This window comes from Haliotis asinina, chromosome 12 (assembly GCF_037392515.1).
Source record: "Haliotis asinina isolate JCU_RB_2024 chromosome 12, JCU_Hal_asi_v2, whole genome shotgun sequence".
NCBI classification, from domain to species: Eukaryota; Metazoa; Mollusca; class Gastropoda; order Lepetellida; family Haliotidae; genus Haliotis; species Haliotis asinina.
In genome coordinates this window covers 57,071,286-57,097,782 of record NC_090291.1, presented here as the reverse complement: position 1 = coordinate 57,097,782, position 26,497 = coordinate 57,071,286, and the positions used below count along the sequence as shown (strand labels likewise).

The 26,497-nt window shown below is 41.4% G+C and overlaps 2 protein-coding genes and 1 pseudogene across 2 annotated transcripts in view; 2 read left to right on the top strand and 1 right to left on the bottom strand.

The window, feature by feature from the left end:
- Positions 1–26,497, top strand: part of LOC137258674 (pre-mRNA-splicing factor ATP-dependent RNA helicase PRP16-like) — a 57,064-nt gene that overhangs the window by 21,528 nt on the left and 9,039 nt on the right. Inside the window, exons 10-19 of the mRNA XM_067796366.1 lie at positions 920–1,000; positions 1,672–1,833; positions 2,042–2,188; positions 2,472–2,682; positions 4,023–4,085; positions 4,193–4,348; positions 4,593–4,693; positions 9,479–9,525; positions 10,036–10,198; positions 11,085–11,249. Of these exons, the coding sequence (XP_067652467.1) occupies positions 920–1,000; positions 1,672–1,833; positions 2,042–2,188; positions 2,472–2,682; positions 4,023–4,085; positions 4,193–4,348; positions 4,593–4,693; positions 9,479–9,525; positions 10,036–10,198; positions 11,085–11,249 (1,296 nt within the window). The remainder of the gene's footprint in view (positions 1–919; positions 1,001–1,671; positions 1,834–2,041; positions 2,189–2,471; positions 2,683–4,022; positions 4,086–4,192; positions 4,349–4,592; positions 4,694–9,478; positions 9,526–10,035; positions 10,199–11,084; positions 11,250–26,497) is intronic.
- Positions 16,085–17,196, top strand: LOC137258623 (uncharacterized; annotated as a pseudogene).
- LOC137258368 (leucine-rich repeats and immunoglobulin-like domains protein 2) lies at positions 18,552–25,524 on the bottom strand. Its single transcript, XM_067796028.1, has 2 exons — positions 24,994–25,524; positions 18,552–22,351 (listed from the first exon to the last, which is right to left on the bottom strand). Exon 2 carries the CDS (start codon positions 22,348–22,350, stop codon positions 20,356–20,358), a length of 1,995 nt encoding a protein of 664 aa, XP_067652129.1. The 5' UTR covers position 22,351; positions 24,994–25,524; the 3' UTR covers positions 18,552–20,355.

The window sequence follows — 26,497 nt, the reverse complement described above, 5'->3', positions numbered from 1 at the left end:
AATGAGTCAGTTTCAGTTTCAGTTTCCAGCAATATTCCACCAATATCATGGTGGGGTACACCGGAGATATGTTCCGCACATTGTAGCCATGTTAGGAATCAAACATGGGTCTTCAAGCTTTAACCTGTAGGCTACCCCACCGCCCCATTTCAGTTTGAGGGCACTATACAAGGAATAACATCAAGGGAACAAACCATCATCCTGTCAACCAATCTAATTGATGAGTGTGTGAATTGTTTAGCCAGTTAGATGTCAGAAGGTGACATCTTAAAGTAGAGAAGTGTCATGTCGGAGTAGATGATCTCAATTTTGTGTTAGAAAACAGAATAGTTCCTGTTGAATTGTGGTAGTGTGGTACTGTTGTAATCAGTGTTACAGAATCACCACCACAGTGTTGTACTGTTGTAGTCAGTGTTACAGAATCACCATCAACAGTGTTGTACTGTTGTAGTCAGTGTTACAGAATCACCACCAGTTTTGTACTGTTGTAGTCAATGTTACAGAATCACCATCGCAGTGTTGTACTGTTGTAGTCAGTGTTACAGAATCACCATCACAGTGTTGTACTGTTGTAGTCAGTACTACAAAATCACCATCACAGTGTTGTACTGTTGTAGTCAGTGTTACAGAATCACACAGTGTTACAGAATCACCATCACAGTGTTGGACTGTTGTAGTCAGTGCTACAGAATCACCATCACAGTGTTGTACTGTTGTGGTCAGTGTTACAGAATCACTGTCTCAGTGTTGTACTTTTGTAGTCAGTGTTATAGAATCACCATCACAGCATTGTACTGTTGTAATCATGTCACAGAACTATCATATCATTGTGGTACTGTTGTAATCATGTTACAGAACTATCATATCATTGTGGTACTGTTGTAGCTAATAATAAAGGTGCAAGTTGTGTTTTGTTCAGCTTCTGAATGTCATCAGAGACAACAGTATAATCATCATCGTCGGGGAGACTGGTTCCGGGAAGACCACCCAGCTTACACAGGTATGTGTGTGTGTGGTGGCTGGTGTGTGTGTGTTGGATGGTCTGTGTGTAGTGTGTGGTAGGTGATGTGTTTGGTGACCAGTGTGTTTGTGGTGGCTTGTTTATGTAGTTTGTGGTAATGAGTGTGTGTGTGTGTGTTTTGGCTGATGTGTGGTTGGTGGTGGGTGGATGGTGGGTGTTGTGAGCATTTGGTAGGTGTGAGCATTGAATGGTGGGTGGATGATGGGTGTAGTGGGTAGTGTGAGCATTGGTTGGAGTGAGCGTTGAATGGTTTGTGTGTGATATGTTGTGGGTGGTATGACTGTGACATTGAATAGTGTGAGTACTGGATGGTGTGAGTGTTGGATGATGTGAGCAGTGGATGGTGCAATTGAGTGCTGGATGGTGAGAGTGAGCACAGGATGATATGAGCGTTGGATGGTGTGAGTGTTGGGTGGTGTCAGCTTTGGATGATTTGAGTGTTTGATGGTATGAGTGTTGAATAGTTTAAGTTTTGGGTGGTTTGAAAGTTATATGGTGTGAGAGTTGGATGGTGTGATCGCTGGATTTTGTGAGTGTTGAATTATGTGAGTGTTGGATGATGTGAGTGTTGAATGGTTGAAGTTTGGGGTGGTGTGAGTGTTGGATGGTGTATACAAGACGTTCACACACTGATCATCCTTTCCTCACAGTATCTCCATGAGGATGGGTACACCAAATTCGGGATGGTTGGATGCACTCAACCCAGAAGGGTGGCAGCCATGTCAGTTGCTAAACGAGTGTCTGAGGAGCTTGGAGTCAAACTCGGGGACGAGGTTGGATATGCCATTCGCTTTGAAGACTGCACTTCCGAGGTAAACAACATAATCTGTAGTAAGTTTTAGTCTGAATGAAAAGATTCTGTTGTGAGTTGTGACGTAATATTCAACAAACAGTACAAATGACACCAGAAGTACAAGTGACACAGGTAGGAAAACAACCACCTTGTAAAATAAATGCCAACCTGTAGCTTTTGTCATTTTAACCTTTATGTAGATAATACAACATTGTTTGTCATTTCAGAAAACTATGATCAAGTACATGACTGATGGTATCCTTCTGCGTGAGTCTCTCCGGGAGTCGGACCTCGACAACTACAGTGCTGTTATCATGGATGAAGCTCATGAGCGTTCCCTCAACACAGATGTGCTATTTGGGCTGCTGAGAGAGGTGGGTCTCCTTTGCATCTCTGGATACTTGTGTCATCTCTGTCTACTGGTCTCACCTCTGGATACTTGTGTCTTCTCTGGATACTTGTGTCATCTTTGTCTACTTGTGTCATCTCTATATACTTGTGGCTTCACTAGACACTCGTGGCATCAATATTTGTGTCACCTCTTTATACTTGTGGCTTCTCTGGACACTTGTGTCATCTGTTTGTAGTTGTGCCACCTTTGTTTAAGTGTGACATGTGTGTATGTGTGTAACATGGGTACATGTTTTTTTTTTCCAGGTGGTAGCTAGACGGAATGATCTAAAGCTTATTGTTACATCAGCAACCATGGATGCTGGCAAATTTGCAAATTTTTTTGGAAATGTTCCAATTTTCACAATACCTGGTCGCACATTCCCTGTGGATGTCATGTACAGCAAGAACCCAGTGGAGGACTATGTAGATGCCTCGGTGAAACAAGCCCTGCAAGTACACCTCCAGGGGATGCAAGGTGAGACAATACACCTCCAGGGGATGCAAGGTGAGACAATACACCTCCAGGGGATGCAAGGTGAGACAATACACCTCCAGGGGATGCGAGGTGAGACAATACACCTCCAGGGGATGCAAGGTGAGACAATACACCTCCAGGGGATGCAAGGTGAGACAAAACACCTCCAGGGGATGAAAGGTGAGACAATACACCTCCAGGGGATGCAAGGTGAGACAATACATGTAGAGGGGATATTGGGGAGACAGTACACGTAAGAGGATGTAGACTGAGACAGTACACGTGGAGGGGATGTAGACTGAGACAGTACACGTGGAGGGGATGTAGACTGAGACAGTACACGTGGAGGGGATGTAGACTGAGACAGTACACGTGGAGGGCATGTAGGGTGAGACCCATGTAGGTTACATGGAAGTATGTATGGTGAGACAGGGTGAGGATATAGGGTGAGACTATACATAGAGGGGATGTATTGTTAGACTGTAGACATGGGGGGATGTAGGCTGAGACAGTAGACATGGAGAAGATGTATTGTGAGACAATACATATGGAGGGGATGTATGGTAAGACAATACACATGGACAAAATTATATGCACACATTTCATTTTTGGCCAAGATTTGAGTGAGACAGGACCTGTCAGTGTTTGTTTGTTCATCCTGTATGCAGTATGTTCTGAAACAGTGTCAAGTGGGAAACGCCAATGAAGGTAAAGCAAATTTGGTAAGATGTAATTCTACTTTTCTGGTCACTTTTATGGAGTGTGAGACACAGAGAAGATGATACTGCAGTTAGCTGTATGTAGGTTCCAGGTGTCAAGCTCCCTTTGTAGATATCACTAAACAATAACCACAGATACTTTGTCATGAATATGTATAGGCTTTTGCAGTCATGTTGCATTATGATCTGTTTGTTTCATGTAGACATTTTCATTTTGCTCATTTATTATTGTGATCCAATTTGAATTGAGGAATTTCACTCATGATATTGACCCGTGAAGTTCCTGGATAGTATAGGCCTTCAGCAACCCATTCCTGCCATAAAAGGCAACTCTACATGTCATAAGTGGCGACTAACGGGATCGGGAGCTCAGGCTTGCCGACTTAGTTGACACATCATCGGTTCCCCCTAGTGTAGATCGATGCTCATGTTGTTGATCACTGGATTGTCTGACTCAGACTTGATTATTTACAGACCGCTGCCATATAGCTGGAAGAGTGCTGAGTGTGGCGTAAAACTTACTCACTCACTCACTCATGGTATTTAAGGCAAACTTGCTGTGAATCAGTAAGTTGACACATGATGTGACAAGCTGTAACAGGAGTTGTCATGATGTTTCAGGAGATATTCTCATCTTTATGCCAGGCCAGGAAGACATCGAAGTGACATGTGAACTTATCTCAGGTGAGACACAGTAAGCTATTGTTTCAGGCAATGTCAGTTTTACGAAAGAATCGATTGCTCTTAGTTATAGGTTATAGGGCTAAACTATTGCTGATATGTGTTCACAGAAAGGCTAGGAGAGCTTGATGAGGCCCCTCCCCTCGCCATCCTCCCCATCTACTCCCAGCTGCCAAGTGACCTCCAGGCTAAAATCTTCCAAAAGGCTCCTGATGGTGTCCGCAAGTGTGTAGTCGCAACCAATATTGCGGAAACATCTCTGACAGGTGAGAAAATGTTTCCATATTCTGTGAGCTTGTTGGCCAGCGAGTGAATGAGGACACTGCTTGTTGTTGGCCAGCGAGTGAATGAGGACACTGCTTGTTGTTGGCCAGCGAGTGAATGAGGACACTGCTTGTTTTGTGGACTGTTGGAGTAGGAAAGGGAAATTGTTCATGTCTCATAGTTTGAACTTATTTCAGTTAACTGTATGTGATGTTAGTAAATTAAAACTGTTTTCATTTGTTGCAGTTGATGGTATAATGTTTGTGATTGATGCTGGCTACTGCAAGCTGAAAGTATTCAATCCAAAGATTGGAATGGATGCCTTGCAAATCTTCCCAATCAGCCAGGTGAGGCACAATGTCAACTTTGTTATTGTTTGTTACCTGTGGAAAGCCCAACTGTGTGAATTTTCACTCTGTCGTCTGGCAGGGGTATTGACTATTGTTCTAGGCACTGTATTCATTGCTCTAGAAGTGGTTATATGTTAGAACTGCATGTTAGCAGAGATGCCAAACATTACGCTTTTGGCGTAATAATTACGATTTTCATGTCCATTTTACGCTATTACGCTTCACTTTAAAAAAATTACGATTTTTAACAAAAAAATCACTGATAGTCTGTTGTGCGCAAAATAACAGAGGCGACAGGCTGCTAGCACACCACTTATAGGGAACAAACTGCCGAATCACCGTAATGCTTAAGCAGTCTCAGCATTGCATGGCATTCCAGACGATTCCTACATTATGTTAGATAGTAAAAGTCACGTGATGTTTCATATCAAAGTAAGGAGTTGTGTGCACGTTTTTGCTGCATCTCAGTACTTCCGGTTCGTGATACCGCGATCAAGATGTCAAAACGAAAGAGTTTCGACATGGAAGGCAATGAATCTTCTACAAAGCAAAAGAAATTAGTTCAAAAGTTCAGACAGGAGTATAGTAAGGAATGGCCATGTCTGAAACCGTCACGATTAGGTGAAACGCATGTTTTCTGTACATTGTGTAAAGTTGACTTTTCAATCTCTCATGGAGGCCATTACGACTGCAAAAGACATGTTGAAACAAAAAAACATATCGATTATGCTACAGTCTATCAAAGTAATAAACGTTTGTCAACTTTCTTTAAGCAAGAGACAGAAGTTAATTCCATTACAAATGCTGAAGTGCTCTTTACGCAGTTTTTGGTTGAACACAATCTTCCGATTGCAGCATCTGACCATGCAACAAAATTATTCAAGAGCATGTTTCCAGATTCGCAAATAGCAAAGGAATACGCATGTGGAAGAAGTAAAACTACTGCAGTTATGGATACTTTAGTAGAAGATAAAACATATGTCAGAACATATGAAAGTGGGTCCATTTTCAGTTTGTACCGATGGCAGAAATGATGGGACTAGTAGTCAGTTGTACCCAATTGTTGTAAGATATTTTGACAGTAAGCTTGGCAGAGTTGTGACTGTCTTGTTGTAAATGCCTGACAGCAATGGAAAATCGAATAGTGAAAACATTTTCAGAATTATGGACACTGAATTGAGTCAGAGAAACATTCCTTGGGAAAATTGTGTTTCATTTCGATCAGATAATGCCTCAGTCATGATGAGAGTCCACAAAGGTGTGTCAAAGTTTGTTTTAGACAAAAATCCAAATGTTCACATACAAGGCTGTCCTTTTCATTTAATCCACCTAGCTGCACAAAAGGGATCCAAAGCTTTGACTTGCAACATTGAAGAGTTTTTGATAGACTGTTATTTTTATCTTGACAAAAGCTCTAAAAGAAAACATGAAATAGAAATATGGAATGAAAGTTAAAAGAGTGATAAAGCATGTGTCAACTAGATGGCTGTCACTGGAAGATTGTGTCAAGAGACTTGTAGAACTGTGGGAACCTCTGAAAGAATATTTCATGTCACAACCAGTACCAGAATCAAAACAGAATAAACTAAAAGACAGTGAAAGTAACAAAACTAAGAATCATAACCATTCAACAAAGGAAGAAATAAAGCAGCAACACTCAAAGAAAAATGATCATGCTGAAACGGCAAAGGAAACAACCAAATACCAATCAGGATCACAAAAGAATTTGAAGCAAAAGGAGAAAAGTGAAAGTTCTTCCTCTGGACAGGCTGCAAGATCAAAAGTTGAGAAGAAGAAACAAAGTAGAAGTGAGACTCTGGAGGAAGGTCATGGTAGTGAGGCAAGGATTTACAAGAATACAGACAGGTTTTCAGGACCCCAGAACCAAACTGTACATGCTCTTTCTGATAAACATTTTGCCCATTTTCAACAAAGCCAATCTGGCTTTACAAATGGAGTCTCCACAAATCCATAAAATGAGAAGGATTGTACAAGGAGTGTTAACAGATCTCTATGTGAGATTCTTAACTCCAAAAGCTGTGGCAGAAGCTAAGGACATATTTAATATTGACATTGAAAATAGAAGAAACCAGAGAAATAAAGAGGAGATAGTTATTGGAGCTGCAGCCAGGACTTATATCAAAGACCAGACTGAAGTAGGAATAAAATCTGAGACAGTAGAAGATTTCTACAGAGAAGTCAGACAGTTTTTTGTGAATTCATGTAACTACATGCTGAAATCATTTCCATTGAGAAGGACCTTCTTCAGCATGCTGAAGTTTTGGACATTGCATTGAGAACTACTACAGAGTTTCTCTCTTTGGAGTATTTCATCACTAGATTCCCAGTTCTGACCAAATCCTTGCAGGCTGAATCTGGTGATGTCAGTGACAGTTTGGAATCAGAATTTCTCAGTTATCAAGTAGACAGTTTGAATGAGGAGATCCTACAGTCAGAGAGAATAGATGAAGCTTGGAATTTAGTATCATTACTTAAAACCCCAGAAGGACAGATGAAGTACAAATTGTTGCCACAAGTGATGCTGGGTATATGTGTAATACTACACAGCAATGCTGATAGTGAGAGAATTTTCTCTCAAATGAGGAAAAACAATGAGAAACAGATGATGACTTTAGGCCAAATCTATCTGTAGAAGCACTTTCTTCCATGATGATTTTGAAATCATCCATGGGAGCTGAACAGTTGAAATGCTATGAACAAATCCCAGATAAGAATCTTTTGCAGAAAGCAAAGAAGGCAACATATGGTTCTCTACAGTAATAAAAATAAAGGTGAGCTCACTTAACTGTTTTATCATTACACTTCCAACCCCCCAAATTACACTTTTTCATCAACGTCATTACACGTGGGATCAAAATAGGGTTGGCATCTCTGTGTTAGGTGTTATGATTTGCAGTTTTGAATTAAATGTCTTAATAGAATTACCCAGAATATAGTCCCCAAACATGAACCATGGAAGAGCCTAACTGTAGCTGAAACAGACTGATTTCTGAATCTGTGTTTGCGTGGATGTTTTATTAGGTGCCTGTTTCATGTATTCCCAGACAGTCTGCATCTGCCTGTGATTTTGTCCTTGATCAGTATTGACTCTTTTTCTGGTTGTCCAATGTCATACATTGACATTTATATAAACACGATCAAGTCTAGTACTGTAGGACCATCATCTGACACAACTAGAACAGAGAAGCTGTAGGTTTGCCTGTTTGATCCCGTCACTGATGATACACCAGTCAGACCAAAACACTGCAGACATTCCTCAGCCACAAGTCAAACAATATTACTGAAGGGCTACTTAGGAGAATCTGACCACTGATAGTGTTTGTGCATCTCCCAGGCAAAGGTCATCCTCCCACTGTTTTCTTACTTGTATTTTTCACACATGTCACTTGAAGACTAAAGGTCAAGTTCCAAAGATGACCTATGTTGTTGATCTTTGCTATAGGTATATAGTTATACCAAGGGATAATCCATCCAGCTCTTAGTCTATCTGTGACATTTCTGTTCACCCAATAACTTGACAACTGTGTTTTTGATTGTTTTCAAATATTCCTGGACCATGTTCTTCACCTAAGGAGAAATGAATTGCAAGTTCTGAGTTTCTAATTTTTGACACAGTTCCTTCAATATTCATATTTAGAACTTAATAAACTAATTCATCAACAGTCAACATATATTGCATCTCTTGAACTCAAGAGTCCTTTTGCAGATTTGTTTAATCAGTAATTTACAATCATTTAATGTGTTCTTTTCAAATATGAGTAATGCTTTCTTTGCTTGTATAAAGGATTGCAACAACCAATTCAGATATTGTATTATGTGGACTTGGGGCACATGGTTATTTATTGCGTAGACTTGGGGCACATGGATGCTTGTTATCTGGATTTGGGGCATGTGATTGCTTGGTATGAGGACTTGGGGCAGATGGCTGTTTGTAATGTGAACTTGGGGCACATGGTTGTTTGTTATGTGGTCTGGGGCACATGGATGCTTGTTATCTGGATTTGGGACACGTGATTGCGTGTTATGTGGACTTGGGGCACATGGTTGTTTGTTATGTGGACTGGGGCACATGGATGCATGTTATCTGGATTTGGGACACGTGATTGCGTGTTATGTGGACTTGGGGCACATGGTTGTTTATTTGGACTTGGTGTACAGGCTTGTTATGTGAACTTGGGACATGTGATTGCTTGGTATGTGGACTTGGGGCACATACTTGTTTGTTCTGTGGACTTGGGGCACATGGCTGCTTGTTCTGTAGACTTGAGTTAGTTTGTTGTTTTCGTTATGTTGACTTGGAGTAAACTGGTTGTCATGAGCACATTTCACCATGTTTCTACAGGCCAGTGTTCTTCTCGGAATGTCTGTTGATGAAAGAATATAAACCCAATATTGACAGCCACAGGGTCTCTTATTTTGTGAGTTGATAGTTACATTATTAATAGCAAGACTTCTGAGCTGATTGCAAGTTCAGGTGTTGAATAATGTATAAGCTGAGTTGTTGAGGCCATAAGTTTATAAGGTTCAGGATAATTTGTCTTTGCCAGAGGATTACGCAAAGTACATGATGTAGACAACCAGTTGCCTCACTTCTTACGTCCATGGCAGCTATTGTGGCTTTGTCTGTTGGAGATTACGTGCCTGACTCAGAGAGTGTAGGTTTGAATACTGGGTGGGATCCAGCCTAATGAATGATCTAGAATGTGTAGTTTACTGAGGAAGTGTAATCCCATCAAAAAACATTGTGATACATGTTTACAGGCCAATGCAAACCAGAGATCAGGACGAGCTGGAAGAACAGGACCAGGGTAAGTGTTCTTGATAGGCAGAAGGCAGGCTAAAACTCACTGATGCCAAATATAACTAGTGATGTCCATTAAAAAAATTGAATAACTTGGTCAACTAGACAGTCTTGCTAAATCTCCTCTGTATGCATGCAGTGGCTGTAAGAACCTCACCGAAACCTCCTCTGTATGCATGCACTGGCTGGAAGAACCTCCCCTAGCCCTCCTCTGTATGCATGCAGTGGCTGGTAGAACCTCCCCCATATCTCCTCTGTATGCTTGCAGTTGCTTTGACAACCTGTATTAACTCTTCTCTGTATCCATGCAGTAACTAAAACAACCTCCGCTATTGCAAAAGCTCTCATACAAATGATTATTCCCATTCTTCTCATACAAAAAGATTATCCCCATTCTTCTCATGTAACAGGATTATCCACGCTCTTCTCATACAAGATTATCCCCATTCTCCTTGTACAACAAAATTGTCCGCATTCTTCTTGCACAACAAGACTATCCCCATTCTTGTGTTTCTAGACAGTGCTACAGGCTGTACACAGCTCGGCAGTACAAGGATGAGATGTTGAAGACAACAGTTCCGGAAATTCAGCGGACCAACCTGGCTAACGTTGTATTGCTGCTGAAATCTCTGGGGGTGCAAGACTTGTTGCAGTTCCACTTTATGGATCCTCCCCCACAGGTAACTTTCTCCCTCCTCAAACTACACCCCTGCCCCCATATATCCTCTCCCCACAGGTAACTTTCTCCCTCCTCAAACTACACCCCTGCCCCCATATATCCTCCCCTACAAGTAACTTCTCTCTCCTCAAACTACACCACTGCCCCCATATATCCTCCCCTACAAGTAACTTCTCTCTACTCAAACTACACCCCTGCCCCCATATATCCTCCCCTACAAGTAACTTCTCTCTGTCTCTGCTCAAACTACACCACTGCCCCCATATATCCTCCCCTACAAGTAACTTCTCTCTGCTCAAACTACACCCCTGCCCCCATATATCCTCCCCTACAAGTAACTTCTCTCTGCTCAAACTACACCACTGCCCCCATATATCCTCCCCTACAAGTAACTTCTCTCTGCTCAAACTACACCCCTGCCCCCATATATCCTCCCCTACAAGTAACTTCTCTCTGCTGAAACTACACCCCTGCCCCCAAATATCCTCCCCTACAAGTAACTTCTCTCTGCTCAAACTACACCACTGCCCCCATATATCCTCCCCTACAAGTAACTTCTCTCTGCTCAAACTACACCCCTGCCCCCATATATCCTCCCCTACAAGTAACTTCTCTCTGCTCAAACTACACCCCTGCCCCCATATATCCTCCCCTACAAGTAACTTCTCTCTCCTCAAAATGGTTGAGTCAAAATGGTTAGTTCATCTCCCTGTCGAACAGTCAAAGGTCCCTCAACGGTCAGCTGATACGACCTTGTACTAGAGGTTTTTGAAACTCAGTATAGCAGTGTATCAAATAATTTTGAGTCTGAGTTTACTTAGACTACATGGAAAATGTAGAAGACAAATTAACAAAAAACAGAAAATGTACTTGTTCCTGTTTTTCAGGATAACATCTTGAACTCAATGTACCAGCTGTGGATCCTGGGTGCCCTGGACAACACGGGGACACTCACACCTATGGGGCGCAGCATGGTCGAGTTCCCCCTGGACCCCGCACTCTCCAAGATGGTCATTGTCTCCCTCGAGATGGAGTGCAGCGCCGAGATCCTGGTAGGTGGATTAGTGTTTTGAATATTGCTGTGTGCGGCGTAGAACTAAACTCACTCACTCACTCACTCACTCACTCACTCACTCACTCACTCACTCACTCACTCACTCACTCACTCACTCACTCACTCACTCACTCACTCACTCACATCCACACAGGTAGATGAGAGGTACTAAGCAGTGCCTTCACTTACCTTAAAAAGGGTACACTGGCCAATATGTGAAACAGTTACACTGACCAATATGTAAAACAGTTGCACAGGCCAGTATGTAAAACAGTTACACTGACCGTTATGTGAAACAGTTCCACAGGCTAGTCTGTAAAACAGTTACACTGACCAATATCTAAAACAGTTGCACAGGCCAGTCTGTAAAACAGTTACACTGACCGATATGTTAAAAGGTTGCACAGGCTAGTCTGTAAAACAGTTACACTGACCGATATGTAAAACAGCTGCACAGGCCAGTATGTAAACAGTTTGACTATTGATGAAAACGATGATTTTTTCGAATCTGTTTTCATATAATTCTAAACTAGTTGTCACCACATTTTAGTACCATGAGTGTTACTTATTGATTCATGAACTCATGCATCAAAGGCCCGATTTGCATTTCAAACTGTTGCTATTGCTTTGAGTTCTATATTTAGTCCAGTCATTAGGAAGGTTTCTATTTTTTGCAATTTTATGTACACGATTTCGTTTTCGTTTTCTCCCGATTCTTGTTAATGCAATATCTCATAACCTACTGTACCCAATATCTTCAAATTTAGTGACCGCCCATATTGGGGGATTACACAGACACCAGTTTTGGTGACCTTGACCTTATTTTCAAGGTCACCACAACACTTTAGCCACTTTTCAGATTCTTGTCAAGGCAATATCTCATGAACTATTGTACCCAACCTCCTCAAAATTGGTGACAGCCTACATTGGTGATTGTGCAGAAAGCAGTCAGTTTTGGTGACCATGATATTATTTACAAAGGTCACCATGACACTTTGGCCACTTGTCAGATTTTTGTTATTGTGATATCTCATAACTATTGTAAGCAGTATCTCCAAAATTGGTGACCTCCAACATTGGGAGATTACGCAGACAGCAGACAGTTTTGGTGACCTTGACCATATTTTCAAGATTAGTGTTATCAATAATCCATTGTTTAGCAGCGGGGCACATTGCCATATTAGTGGCAAACACTTGTTACAGTCTTATTTGATATATATTTATTTTTGGTTTTCAGTATCAGGGATGTAAGCTTTTCAGTGATATCATCTCCGTTCCTGGAAGAGAAAAGTATATATGAATATATCTCTTTGATAGTTTCATTCATACCATTAACATCCATTGAAGAATAATCATAGATTTTCCTTTTAAGTGAATTATTTCTCTGCATAATTTCTGCTGTGTAAACAAATACGGAGCAGTGATCTCTGCTTATAGGATCTAGTACACCAGAATCTTTGACAACGTCAAACAAATATTAAATCAGTCAAAGTTTTGCTACTTGTGGTTATTCTAGTAGTATCCGTGATTATTTGTTGAAGGCAGTAGTAACTTTGTATATAATCTATCTGATTATTGCCGTGAAGAAGGTCAGTATTGAAATCACTGGTTATAATTGTCTGCATATTAAGATCAACTGTGTTACCTATTGATTCATCAATCAAATTCCAATATTCTGATAAACAGTTCCAATCAGGTAGTGTCTTGTTTTGCATTTAATCAGTATCCATATGGCCTTAAGCTCAACTGTATCTAAATCAGACATCAACAGCACACACCGCCACTGCGAGTTTGTCTGTCTTTACAGAAAGGTAGATGGAAACCAGGAATATGTATATCAATGTGCTTTGTATCTGAAGTTAACCAAGTTAAGCATATCACATTATAAAACTCAAATTCAACTGTTAAAATGTCTAGTTTCTCCTTAAGACTGCATACATTTAGAGGGACTAAACTTGAAACATTTGTGCATGTAGGTCCTGGATCAGGGTGAATATCCCCACAGCACAGTTGCAAAGGTGAAAGCATCTATACAGACTATACAGACTCCAAAATTTAAATAAAAGTAGATTAGGAGCAAACTTACCTGAGTGTTTAGAATGCTGCAGCAGATGTACCCACAGCAGGGTTAGGGTTATTTACCTACTGCCTGGGTTAGGGTCCCCGCTGCCAGGGTTAGGGTTACCCACTGCCTGGGTTAGGGTTAGGGTTACCCACTGCCTGGGTTAGGGTTAGGGTCACCCACTGCCAGGGTTAGGGTTACCTACTGTTAGGGTTTGGGTCACCCACCGCCAGGGTTAGGGTTAGGGTCACCCACTGCCAGGGTTATGGTTAGGGTTACCTACTGCCAGGGTTAGGGTCAGCCACTGCCAGGTTAGGGTTAGGGTCAGCCACTGCCAGGGTTATGGTTAGGGTTACCTTCTGCCAGGGTTAGGGTCACCCACTGCCTGGGTTAGGGTTAGGGTCAGCCACTGCCAGGTTAGGGTTAGGGTCACCCACTGCCAGGGTTATGGTTAGGGTTACCTACTGCCAGGGTTAGGGTCAGCCACTGCCAGGTTAGGGTTAGGGTCAGCCACTGCCAGGGTTAGGGTTAGGGTTACCTACTGCCAGGGTTATTGTCACCCACTGCCAGGGTTATGGTTAGGGTTACCTACTGCCAGGGTTAGGGTCAGCCACTGCCAGGTTAGGGTTAGGGTCACCCACTGCCAGGGTTATGGTTATGGTTACCTACTGCCAGGGTTAGGGTCACCCACTGCCTGGGTTAGGGTTAGGGTCACCCATTACCTTGGTTAGGGTTAGGGTTACCCACTGCCAGGGTTATGGTTAGGGTTACCTACTGCCAGGGTTATGGTTAGGGTTACCTACTGCCAGGGTTATTGTCACCCACTGCCTGGGTTAGGGTTAGGGTCACCCATTACCTTGGTTAGGGTTAGGGTCACCCACTGCCAGGGTTAGGGTTAGGGTTACCTACTGCCAGGGTTAGGGTTACCCACTGCCTGTCTATATTGTGATATTTCAGCCCACATCGAAAATTGGAAACAGGTGATAAAAATAGCAGACAGTCAGGGTTAGGGTTAGGTTAGGGTTAGTTATAGCAGACAGTGTGTCTTAAGGATACAGGGTTAGGGTTAGGTTAGGGTTAGTTATAGCAGACAGTGTGTCTTAAGGATACAGGGTTAGGGTTAGGTTAGGGTTAGTTATAGCAGACAGTGTGTCTTAAGGATACACAGATGCATAGGGTTAGGGTTAGGTTAGGGTTAGTTATAGCAGACAGTGTGTCTTAAGGATACAGGGTTAGGGTTAGGTTAGGGTTAGTTATAGCAGACAGTGTGTCTTAAGGATACAGGGTTAGGGTTAGGTTAGGGTTAGTTATAGCAGACAGTGTGTCTTAAGGATACACAGATGCATAGGGTTAGGGTTAGGTTAGGGTTAGTTATAGCAGACAGTGTGTCTTAAGGATACACAGATGCATAGGGTTAGGGTTAGGTTAGGGTTAGTTATAGCAGACAGTGTGTCTTAAGGATACACAGATGCATAGGGTTAGGGTTAGGTTAGGGTTAGTTATAGCAGACAGTGTGTCTTAAGGATACAGGGTCAGGGTTAGGGTTAGGTTAGGGTTAGTTATAGCAGACAGTGTGTCTTAAGGATACACAGATGCATAGGGTTAGGGTTAGGTTAGGGTTAGTTATAGCAGACAGTGTGTCTTAAGGATACACAGATGCATAGGGTTAGGGTTAGGTTAGGGTTAGTTATAGCAGACAGTGTGTCTTAAGGATACACAGATGCATAGAAGTGCACCAACATCATAACTTTATGATGTATTGCCTAAATAAAACAGGACTTTCTGCTCTTGCCACACTCACAACAGACATAATCAGACTGACTGAAAAGGGAAGGATAAGAAAGAAAATACAAAGGCAAAAACACTTGAAAGTCATATATACTGCCCAAAATATCTGCATCAAAACACACTTAAAAGAATGCATGCACATGTAAGAGAGAACACGCTGTGTGTGTCTGTGTGTGTGCGTAAAGGATGCATGTTCGGGGCAAGAGTGTGTTGTTAGATAACGTTCATACTCATGTATTCTTAGAAAACATAACGTACTAAAGAAATCCCAAAGTGAGCTGAATTCGACGTTCTGGTGATTTCGAAAGTCGCATTTCTCACACAATATCGCAAGAGTATGTGCGCGATCAGAGTGCACGAGCAGTTTATTGGGTAGGGCAGGTGCCCGGTCGCTGTTGTGAAACTTTTTATTCACAATGGAAATCCGGATAGTAAGTTATAAGAAAAGCAAACGAACATCAATATAATGTACCTGAATTCGTTAATACCACTTCAGATGCAAAATCAACTGCCTATATTTTAAAACAATAGCAAGAGAAAATTCAGTACAATCCGTCGTCTGCTAGTGACAGGCAGTATATGAATAGGAAGTCACAAGTCTCCTTCGCTGAGCGGAGTGAAAAGCATGACTCGCCTGTCACGCCCACAATAACACCTAACAACAGGAAACAAAAAAAAAGATCCAAAAGATACATTTTTTTGCTCGCACCATTAGACATCCAATATTATTTTATTTTGCAGACTTCTTACAATGTTAGAGGTGGAGGGTATAGGAACTATTCGCAGGATGACATTGACAATGCCTTCAACATGGTTGTTAAGGAAAAGATGCCTGTACAAAGAGCTGCTCGGCATTTTAATGTGCCCATCATAACATTAAAGACAGAGTGAGGGGGCGAATAAGCGTTGACACGGTCACATCTGGACCTCAACCAATGTTTTCTCAAGAACAGGAGGCCATCTTAGCTAGGCACATTCTTACTATGGGTGAAATTGGTTACGGGTACACGAGAATTGAGGCTTTAAACCTTGCTTTTGGGCTATACAGCTTTATCGACAGAAATCCTGACCTAAAGTTACAAAGATCATGTAAGCTGGAGTCAGTTTGAGCACGATATGCTTCAAGAGAAGCCATTAACAACTATTTTAGAGAACTGAGATAATTGAGAAACACAATCTCAGGGATAAACCACAGTCACTGTGGAACATTGATGAGAAAGATCTGTCTTGAGATGTCGTGCCACCCAGAGTAGTTGCTGGAAAACACTGCAAGCCACAAGCAATAACAACTGGTAAATCTCGGACTGTAAATATGCTTGGAGCTGTCAGCGCATCTGGAAACATGATCCCGCCGTTTTTCGTATTCCCAGGAAAGCGCATGTTGGATGAATTGGTGGATGGATCATTACATGGAGTTAGAGGTGCTTTCTCAGAAAGTGGATGGTCAAATACATACATTTTCTCTAACTATATGAAGAACCACTTTGTTAACTTCACTCTTGAAAGCACGTCTAACAACCCTGTACTCGTGTTGTATGATGGTCACAAAAGTCACGTATTCCTGAGTCTTATTGAATGGGCTACAGAAAACCACATTATCCTTTTTGTACTTCCCCCACATAAAAGTCATCTTCTACAGCCTTTAGATCTTGGGTGTTAAGGACCCTTTGATTCCGCGTGGATTTCAGCATGCCATTCACACCTGCGTCAAACTGGTGGGAAGGACATGATGATGATGAGGAGGATGTTTTGCAAGTTGGCTTATAAAGTTCACACTTCGACTATGACTATCTCAAACATCACATCCTCATTCAGGAAGTCCGGGATATATACCCTGGACAGTGAGATTGTTCCAGACACGTCCATCGCTCCAGCATTGTCTTTTCTAAAGCCTCAACATACGACAGATGATATGTCAGCAGCTGTTACTTTTCTAGAGATTTGTGGAGGGGAGCTGCTGAAAAACATGAACTTAGCAAAAACAAGAAACACATTGAGCAAGGTTGTTGGAGGCAAGGCAATCACCGATAACGATGTGATATCGCGTATACGTGAGCACCAGGAAAAGCAAAATGGAAAAAAAGAAGTCAACTGAGAGTAATCCTTGTAAAGGGAGGAGCAGCGTTAACTTGGCAAAGGGGAAGCGGAAAAGGCAGTGTGTACAGAAAGATGTCATTGTTGCTGCTTCTGCTGCTGCAAATATCACTGATAGTGACACGGACTGAAGTGATGAAAATGATGGAAAGTGCTGTGTTTGTGGAAGATTTCCCCTGCTCAACTAAAACACTCTCACGGATTAATGTTTGTTAAATGGGCAGAGTGTTCATCTTGTGGTCATGGGGTACATTTACAGTTCTGTACTGAAGTCTGTGTTGTCAGGAGATGTGCATCTTTTTATTGCCCACACTGCACTCATATTGAAGAATAAGTTCGTGAGTGAGGGAAAAATGTGATCTTTAACAGCAAATACCGTAAACTTTCCCAAGTCGTCACTTTTATTATGTGTTATTGTTGCAAATTGTTGTCAAACGTTGTATTTCCACATTCTGTAAACTGTATTGAATTATTTGTATGAGAAGCAGATAGTAAGTATTGTTGTGTGGAATGTGATTTTTAACTGTGCGGCATCTGATACCAGTGGTTATGAGCGCTGAACACTACCGTTAAAAAACCCATACAAAATCTCCGGATGTTGAGAGTGACAGTATTTTCGCCGATCGGATGTCATCCACACCGTTTTGGGAGGAAACACTGGATTTTTCTTTACTAAATAGAAAAATACATCATTTATGACTTAAGGATAGTTAAATACAAACTTTGAATGATATTAGATATAAAAATTACATATTTGCCTTACATCATCGAAAACCCCTTACACTGGGATAATAAAGTTTCGAGGTTTGAGACCCCCAGAGCTTTGAAGGTGATTTAAATTTTGAGGTTTGGAGACCTATAGTATATAAATATATTAGAGAAATTTAATTCCGAGGTAAGAAGAAAGTGGCCAAAAGCATCACTCACTGAACCAGTACTCACTGAGTAGCTAGTGATAACTGTTGTAAGACTGTTACAACTTTGGGTATACCAGTCCAAGTCAGCAATACTAGCAAAGAAAACTTTGAGCCTTCATTGAGATAAATGACCCATGAAACACTCTGTCGGCAGAGTTCAAATATGATGCCAATTTTTCTCAGACGGTATTGTTCACTTAACAACTTATAATCGACAATGCAGCCTGTTTGATTAGAGAGTGACATCAAGTGTATTGACAGTTGGTTTGACTTCACGTTTAAGACACTGATTGAATTACCTAATATATTTGAGGTTGCATTACTAACCTCGAAAACCTTGAAAATTGGATACCTCGAAAAGTTCCCTGGTATACGGTATGTTAATGAAATGTTGAATCCTTTTCAACTCCATAGGAAAATATCTAAAATACAGTCACCCTTTTATTTTACTTCTCTGTTTATTTGCAAATTGTGTTTGTTATTTGCAAACATACATCTGCATATTAAACATATGCAATGGTTTCAGTAGAAGAAATCACTGGGGTGTGATAGTTTAACCTTATTTTGTTCCCTGTGAGATAATATCAGGGACCAACTGTGATAAAATATCAACTTTTGACTTAAACAAATGTTTCCTGTTGAAGGCTGCTGATACACTTGATCCATACACTCCTAGTCATTACAGCTCTGTGTTGAATGTTTCCTGTTGAAGTCCGCTTATACACTCGATCCATACACTCCTAGTCATTACAGTTTTGTGTTGAATGTTTCCTGTTGAAGTCTGCTTATACACTCGATCCATACACTCCTAGTCATTACAGCTCTGTGTTGAATGTTTCCTGTTGAAGTCTGCTTATACACTCGATCCATACACTCCTAGTCATTACAGCTCTGTGTTGAATGTTTCCTGTTGAAGTCTGCTTATACACTCGATCCATACACTCCTAGTCATTACAGCTCTGTGTTGAATGTTTCCTGTTGAAGTCTGCTTATACACTCGATCCATACACTCCTAGTCATTACAGTTTTGTGTTGAATGTTTCCTGTTGGAGTCTGCTTATACACTCGATCCATACACTCCTAGTCATTACAGCTCTGTGTTGAATGTTTCCTGTTGAAGGCTGCTTATACACTCGATCCATACACTCCTAGTCATTACAGCTTTGTGTTGAATGTTTCCTGTTGAAGGCTGCTTATACACTCCATCCATACACTCCTAGTCATTACAGCTCTGTGTTGAATGTTTCCTGTTGAAGGCTGCTTATACACTCCATCCATACACTCCTAGTCATTACAGCTTTGTGTTGAATGTTTCCTGTTGAAGGCTGCTTATACACTCGATCCATACACTCCTAGTCATTACAGCTCTGTGTTGAATGTTTCCTGTTGAAGTCTGCTTATACACTCGATCCATACACTCCTAGTCATTACAGTTTTGTGTTGAATGTTTCCTGTTGGAGTCTGCTTATACACTCGATCCATACACTCCTAGTCATTACAGCTCTGTGTTGAATGTTTCCTGTTGAAGGCTGCTTATACACTCGATCCATACACTCCTAGTCATTACAGCTTTGTGTTGAATGTTTCCTGTTGAAGGCTGCTTATACACTCGATCCATACACTCCTAGTCATTACAGCTCTGTGTTGAATGTTTCCTGTTGAAGGCTGCTTATACACTCGATCCATACACTCCTAGTCATTACAGCTCTGTGTTGAATGTTTCCTGTTGAAGTCTGCTTATACACTCGATCCATACACTCCTAGTCATTACAGCTCTGTGTTGAATGTTTCCTGTTGAAGTCTGCTTATACACTCGATCCATACACTCCTAGTCATTACAGCTCTGTGTTGAATGTTTCCTGTTGAAGTCTGCTTATACACTCGATCCATACACTCCTAGTCATTACAGTTTTGTGTTGAATGTTTCCTGTTGGAGTCTGCTTATACACTCGATCCATACACTCCTAGTCATTACAGCTCTGTGTTGAATGTTTCCTGTTGAAGGCTGCTTATACACTCGATCCATACACTCCTAGTCATTACAGCTTTGTGTTGAATGTTTCCTGTTGAAGGCTGCTTATACACTCGATCCATACACTCCTAGTCATTACAGCTCTGTGTTGAATGTTTCCTGTTGAAGGCTGCTTATACACTCCATCCATACACTCCTAGTCATTACAGCTTTGTGTTGAATGTTTCCTGTTGAAGGCTGCTTATACACTCCATCCATACACTCCTAGTCATTACAGCTTTGTGTTTAATGTTTCCTGTTCAAGACACTCATTACACTTCTCCCTTGGACTGTGAATGATCCCACAATCAGCCTGAAAAGTGAGATTACTTTTTGAAGTTCCAAGAGCCCGAGAGGGAATGTGAGTATCCTGGGTTGTCCCAGATACCACTGCATTACTATACCCTTCACCCTCAGCTGTCTGGCCTTGCTTGTCACAAACTTCTGTAGATATATCACTACATGTGACCTCTGTGTGACCTTCAGTGATGACTATATCTTCTTCTCCCTCAAGATGTTCATAAGCTTTCATCATCTGGTGGTCTTTGTAAAGGATGTAAACCATTGTTGCCACACATGGAATCAAGAACACAGTTCCTGCAAGTATTCCCACCAGCATTTGGACCAAGCTGGAGTCATGTGTCTCACATGCCTTCTTGATAGTATACGTAGTGTTGAGTAAGGTGTGCACACACACACTGTAGGATCCTACCAGTTTCATGTCCCTTATCACGTATATGCTTGTGTTGGGGTTCAAGATGGGGGATTCAAATATGGTATTGTCTTTGGTTACGTACGTCACAAGAATACCATGGATTTTGTCCTTTGATTTCAGTGTCCAGGTGACAGTTATGCTGTCTTCTATGGCCTTGATTGAAATTCTCAGGTTGATAGTGTCAGGGTTGATAAGATGTGTGGGTTTCTGGTGGCAGTGCTGCAAGTGCTGTGTCATGTTCCCACATGAAGCTTTCCCCGAGACTTTCTGGAGCTGATGTCTTGAATCAAAGCATTTCCAGTTTGGAAGTGTGAAGTTGGCTACTGTGTATTTGCGAGTACTGGTCTGCCAGCTGTAGAGCCATGAGAGGTGACAGTTGCAGGTGAGGTTGTTGTGGGACAGTCCCAGGTATTGCAGGTCCATGTACAGAGGGAACATGCAGTCAGGTATCGTCTGCAGACTACAGTTGCTCAGATCCAGGGAGATGATGTGAGGGGGATACTGAACCTGGGTAATATCTCCAAGTGAAGGGTTGTCAGACAAGTCCAGGAAGCGCAGATTTTCTAAACTTGCAAATGCTTTTGGTTCTATGTGTGATATCCTGTTTTGCCCAAGTGACAATCTATGAATGCTTTCTTCAAGTCCATTAAAACTTCCTTTTGGAATTTCTTTAATTTTGTTTGTTGCAAGATTGAGATTTAACAAGTTTTGAAGCTTCTTGAAAATTCCTCCATCAATGGTTTCAAGTGCATTCTCCACAAGGCTGATTTCTGTCAGAGACGAAGCACCATGGAAGCTATTGGCACTAAGATTTATCAGGCGGTTGTTGCCCAAATATAACTCATCCAGGTACTGAAGCTCACTGAAGGTGTTAGGCCCAATCTCCTGCAGTTGGTTTCCCTCCAGGATCAGATATTTGATACGGGACCCAATGATCTTAGGCAGTCGTGAAATATTGTTATAAGACAAGTTCAAACTTTCTGCAGCCTTCCATATTGCATCTGGAACATTAGAGATTCTGTTGTGGGCGAGGTTGAGCATGTCCAACTGAAGCTTTTGTTTCTCGGACACATGGAAGCTGCTGATCTGGTTATTGGACACATCTAGAGTTCTGACAGTGGACCTTTCATTGAGAGCACTGTAGTCCAGGGTGTGGAGGAGGTTGTGAGACAGATTGAGGACAGTGATATTCTTGGTGGTGAGGAATGCAGGAAATGTTTCAAACTGGTTATGTTGAAGGTCCACTTGATCAACACTGAGAATGTAGTCGAAGAGGTTTTCAGGCAACTCAGTGAGGCTGTTGTTTGCTAAGTCAAGAAACTGAAGATTGACTTTGGTTGTGATGGATGTGATAAGTGGTTGAGATGGGTCAAATGGATGACAGACGATTTTGATGACAGTGGCCTGTGAAGTGCAAGTACATCCCTTCTGGGTGTGGAAGGAGCATCCTTTAGTGTCTGGAGCCAAGAGGAACAGTACCAAAACCACGACAATGATGTGATCAGTTCTCATCCTGAAAGAGATAACAATAAATGTGGAACAAAGCCAGAATCTGATTGCAACATTACATAACAGAGGTCAGATAGCCTTGTGTCTGGAGCAGTGACACGTCATAATGTTTCTCATGATTCATCATGATTCACTGTATGAAGCCTGTTGTGTCCTGCTCTCATATGTCAGGAAAGTTTCAGAAAGTAGCTTGTAGCATTACTCCCTCACTGGGACAGGAATGAATGTTGGTATCACTTTAATAAATTATGTGACACATGTATACAGTCAGACATGTAATTTATACTCATTATCACACACATTGTGTCAAAACCAAGAGGTCGGATGGTGACTGCTGTCATGTAGACAGCTGACTGACAGATCGCTGGAAATTTACGGACTGTACATATGTATGGCTGTATAAATTTTGGCGGCTGTGGGGGTGTTGGGCTTGGGGGACAGGAATTTCATTCAAATCATGCTTATCCATGAAAAGCAACATCACTTCCCCCAGACAGAACTTCTGAACTGCTGCTTATGAACAAATCTAATAAATGCTTGAATGAAAGAAACACTGACATGGATGTGTCTAAACAATTGAAAGTATCAGATGAATAGTGTATGTAGTAGATAAACATAATATCTATAAATAAACTGCTATGATTGTCTCTGAAGTATACTGTGAGTTCCTACTGTTTTCATACTATTTGTCTCTTAATCCTGTTCAGGTGTATCCATTGCCTTCTACACATTACAAAGCAGGGTTCTTAATTTTACCTGACAGCCCATGCAGACTGAGGGATTATAGACCATGTTGACGGAGGGGTTATAGACTGTGCAAACTGTGGGATTATGGGCCATGTAGACTGAAAGATTATGGACCATGCAGACTGGGGGATTGTAGACTATGCACACAGTTTGCATACTGTGTATGCTGAGGGATTGCAGATCATGCAGACTGAGTTGAGGGGTTATAGACCATGTGCACTGAGGTATTATAGACAATGCAGACATATTGTATACCATGTACACTCAGGGATTATGGACCACACAGACAAGGATCGCAGACCATTTAGACTGAAGGATTATAGACAGTGAAGGCAGTATTATAGACCATGCAGACAGGGATTATAGACCACACAGACAAGGATCGCAGACCATTTAGACTGAAGGATTATAGACAGTGAAGGCAGTATTATAGACCATGCAGACAGGGATTATAGACCATGCAGACAGGGATTATAGACCATGCAGACAGGGATCGCAGACCATTTAGACTGAAGGATTATAGACAGTGAAGGCAGTATTATAGACCATGCAGACAGGGATTATAGACCACACAGACAAGGATCGCAGACCATTTAGACTGAAGGATTATAGACAGTGAAGGCAGTATTATAGACCATGCAGACAGGGATTATAGACCATGCAGACAAGGAATTACATGCAATGGCAGCTGAGGGATTATAGGCCATCTTGACTATGGGATTATAGAACTTGCAGACTGAGAGATTACAGACAACACAGACAGGGATTATGTATGTATACCCCACTATGCTTCGAGGGCCTGTTGTTTACAAACTTGTTGATCTATCTGAGTAAAACAACTGGAAATGCTAATGAAGAACACTGTCCACTCCAAGATTAGTTGGTGTCACCAGTCTAGAAGTTGTGTATGCTTAGAACTTTTCAACCAGCTCTCGCACCTGTCCCCCTTTGAGGGTACTGCTACTAACAATATACGTTACTAATCTGAACTACCAATCATTAAATTGCATTCATGTATAGAACAATATTAATCAGAATTCATCAATGAAATCAGTTTTTTTTAAGAAAACAGTAATTAAGTGAGAATTAACAGTAGTGTTACCGGGGCAATCTCTTGTAATAATGGATGAAAAGAGATGTAAACGGGCTGTAGGAAAGAGTTTTATATCAGATGTCAACATCAAAGTAACAATCAATACATGTCAAAATATGAACTGTGTAGCATTCCATGAAAACTTGGCGGATAGACATCAGAGCATCAGTAAATCATGACACTACTAACACATATTTTTCTGGTGGTAAAAACTCAAAATAATCTCTGTCAAATGAAATTTGGAGAAAATGTGAAATTTATGATTAATCATCACTAGACAACACACCAACATGTGCTTGAAGGGAGGTCATACCCTGATTAACATGTTGTCTCACAGGACATCACACCAACATGTGCTTGAATCTTTGATAGTAAACTGTATACAACCACTGCCACTTTTATTGTTATTGCCATCTTCATCACCAACAATAATGTGACTGTGATATCTACAAACGCTACTACTACTACTACTACCCCTACTACTACTACTGCATCAAGTCATCATGTGTTTCAAGGAGATCTTTCGGCTATCAGCTTTCGGAATTGATATATTCAACATGTGCATACAGCAGAAGATTTTTTCTCAGTACCATTCTGCCCAGATTGGTCAAACTCTGTCTCACCTACCTTCCAGACTCAACAGCTAAAACACGCAGGCTTTCATATGAATGAAAATTTCCAGAGGGTCCCACCCAGTCAAATATTTGTACTGACACCTGTTGCTGAACACTGTCACTAACTAGAACTGTCTCAAAGACATCCAAGAAACTTTAAACTCTGAAATGAAGTGCAATATGTCTGTCTACCTTACACTGCTGTGGAGCCCGACCAAATCTGATGAGTCCGTGACATCAGTGCTGCAGTTCCCCAGCACACCGCTGGCATCAGTGATACAACTCAAGATGGATTAACCCTTGGTAGGGCTGCGCTATCCCTGTGATACTCCAAAGACTGATAATTGTTCTCACAGCTTGATTAAGGTTGGACAAATGCTTTGTTTTGTGCCTGTTGATCCAGCTGCATCATGTTAATCAATCAAACAGTGGTAATGTTTACAGGAGAGACAAAGACTAACACAGACAGTGAACTAGGGTTGTCCCTGTATCACTGGTGGCATAACTGCCAGCTAGCCACCAAACTAGTACTACTCCTCGTACAAGAGAGATAGGTATCTGCTAATTCACACACATGCCTGTAAAGCCTGTTGATGTATACTGAGGGTCATTTGGGGTTTGCCCAAGGTGCTGGAACAATCACAAGGCTTCTCTTTTCTTAAGTGACCAATGCTGTAATGGAGATGCAAACAGGTTGGTGCTTCCCTCACCAGCAACAAGCATAGTGATCTTCACATGAGGAAACATTATCACTGTGTCAAGTAAACCACACGTAAAGACACCTTGATAATGTTCGGGTGATTTTGAAACAAGACTTATACTCAATACACTGTTCATGGATAAGCGGATTAAGATATTACTCTGGTGGGTTGCAGTATGGAGCATCCATTAAATGACAAAAAGTAAAAAAGAAATAAGTGAACATTTCTTGCCCTAAACAGAGTTGAGCAATGCTCTCTTCATGAACAATATTGCAACATAAATACCAGTAAGTTCACTTTCTGGAGAACAAATCGCAAATGTGTGGAGGGTGATGTGTCCTGATGTGCAGCAGCAGAAGAGTTAAGGAGAGTTGAGTCTGTGTCGCTGCTAACACTAGCATGACACTGTGACTACAGGGAAACTTCAGCCAACCAACACAGGTCACATTTACTTTAGCTTTGTAGGTTGGGTGACAATCGCAGGTCAAAACTTGACCTTTGTGTTGTAAAAGAAACACTTGTTTTCCTGAAGGTTTATCACTTTGGCTTGTATTTGTTGATGAGTTAGTTTCCGGTGGCCAAGACATTCTTTGTGGGTTGCCCTGTCGTAACAAGGTACTTGGGCTCACCATCACGACTCTGATTGCTGACATTATAGACTGGATCAATGACAATATTCAGGCTCTGTTTTTCTAAAACATTTGCACAAATCATCTTCATTTATACTTGCATATATCAATAAACATAATGTATGATGTGCAGCAACAAAGATTACTGTGTGTGATATGTAACAACAGAGATAAGTGTGTGTGATACGTAACATCAGAGATAAGTGTGTGTGATATGTTACAACAGAGTTGAGTGTGTGATGTTTAACAACCGTATGTGATATTTTGCAACAGAGATGTGCATGTGTGATATCTAGCAACAGAGATAAAAGTGCATGATATGTTGCATTAGTGGTAACAGTGTGTGATATATTGCAAGGTAGATAA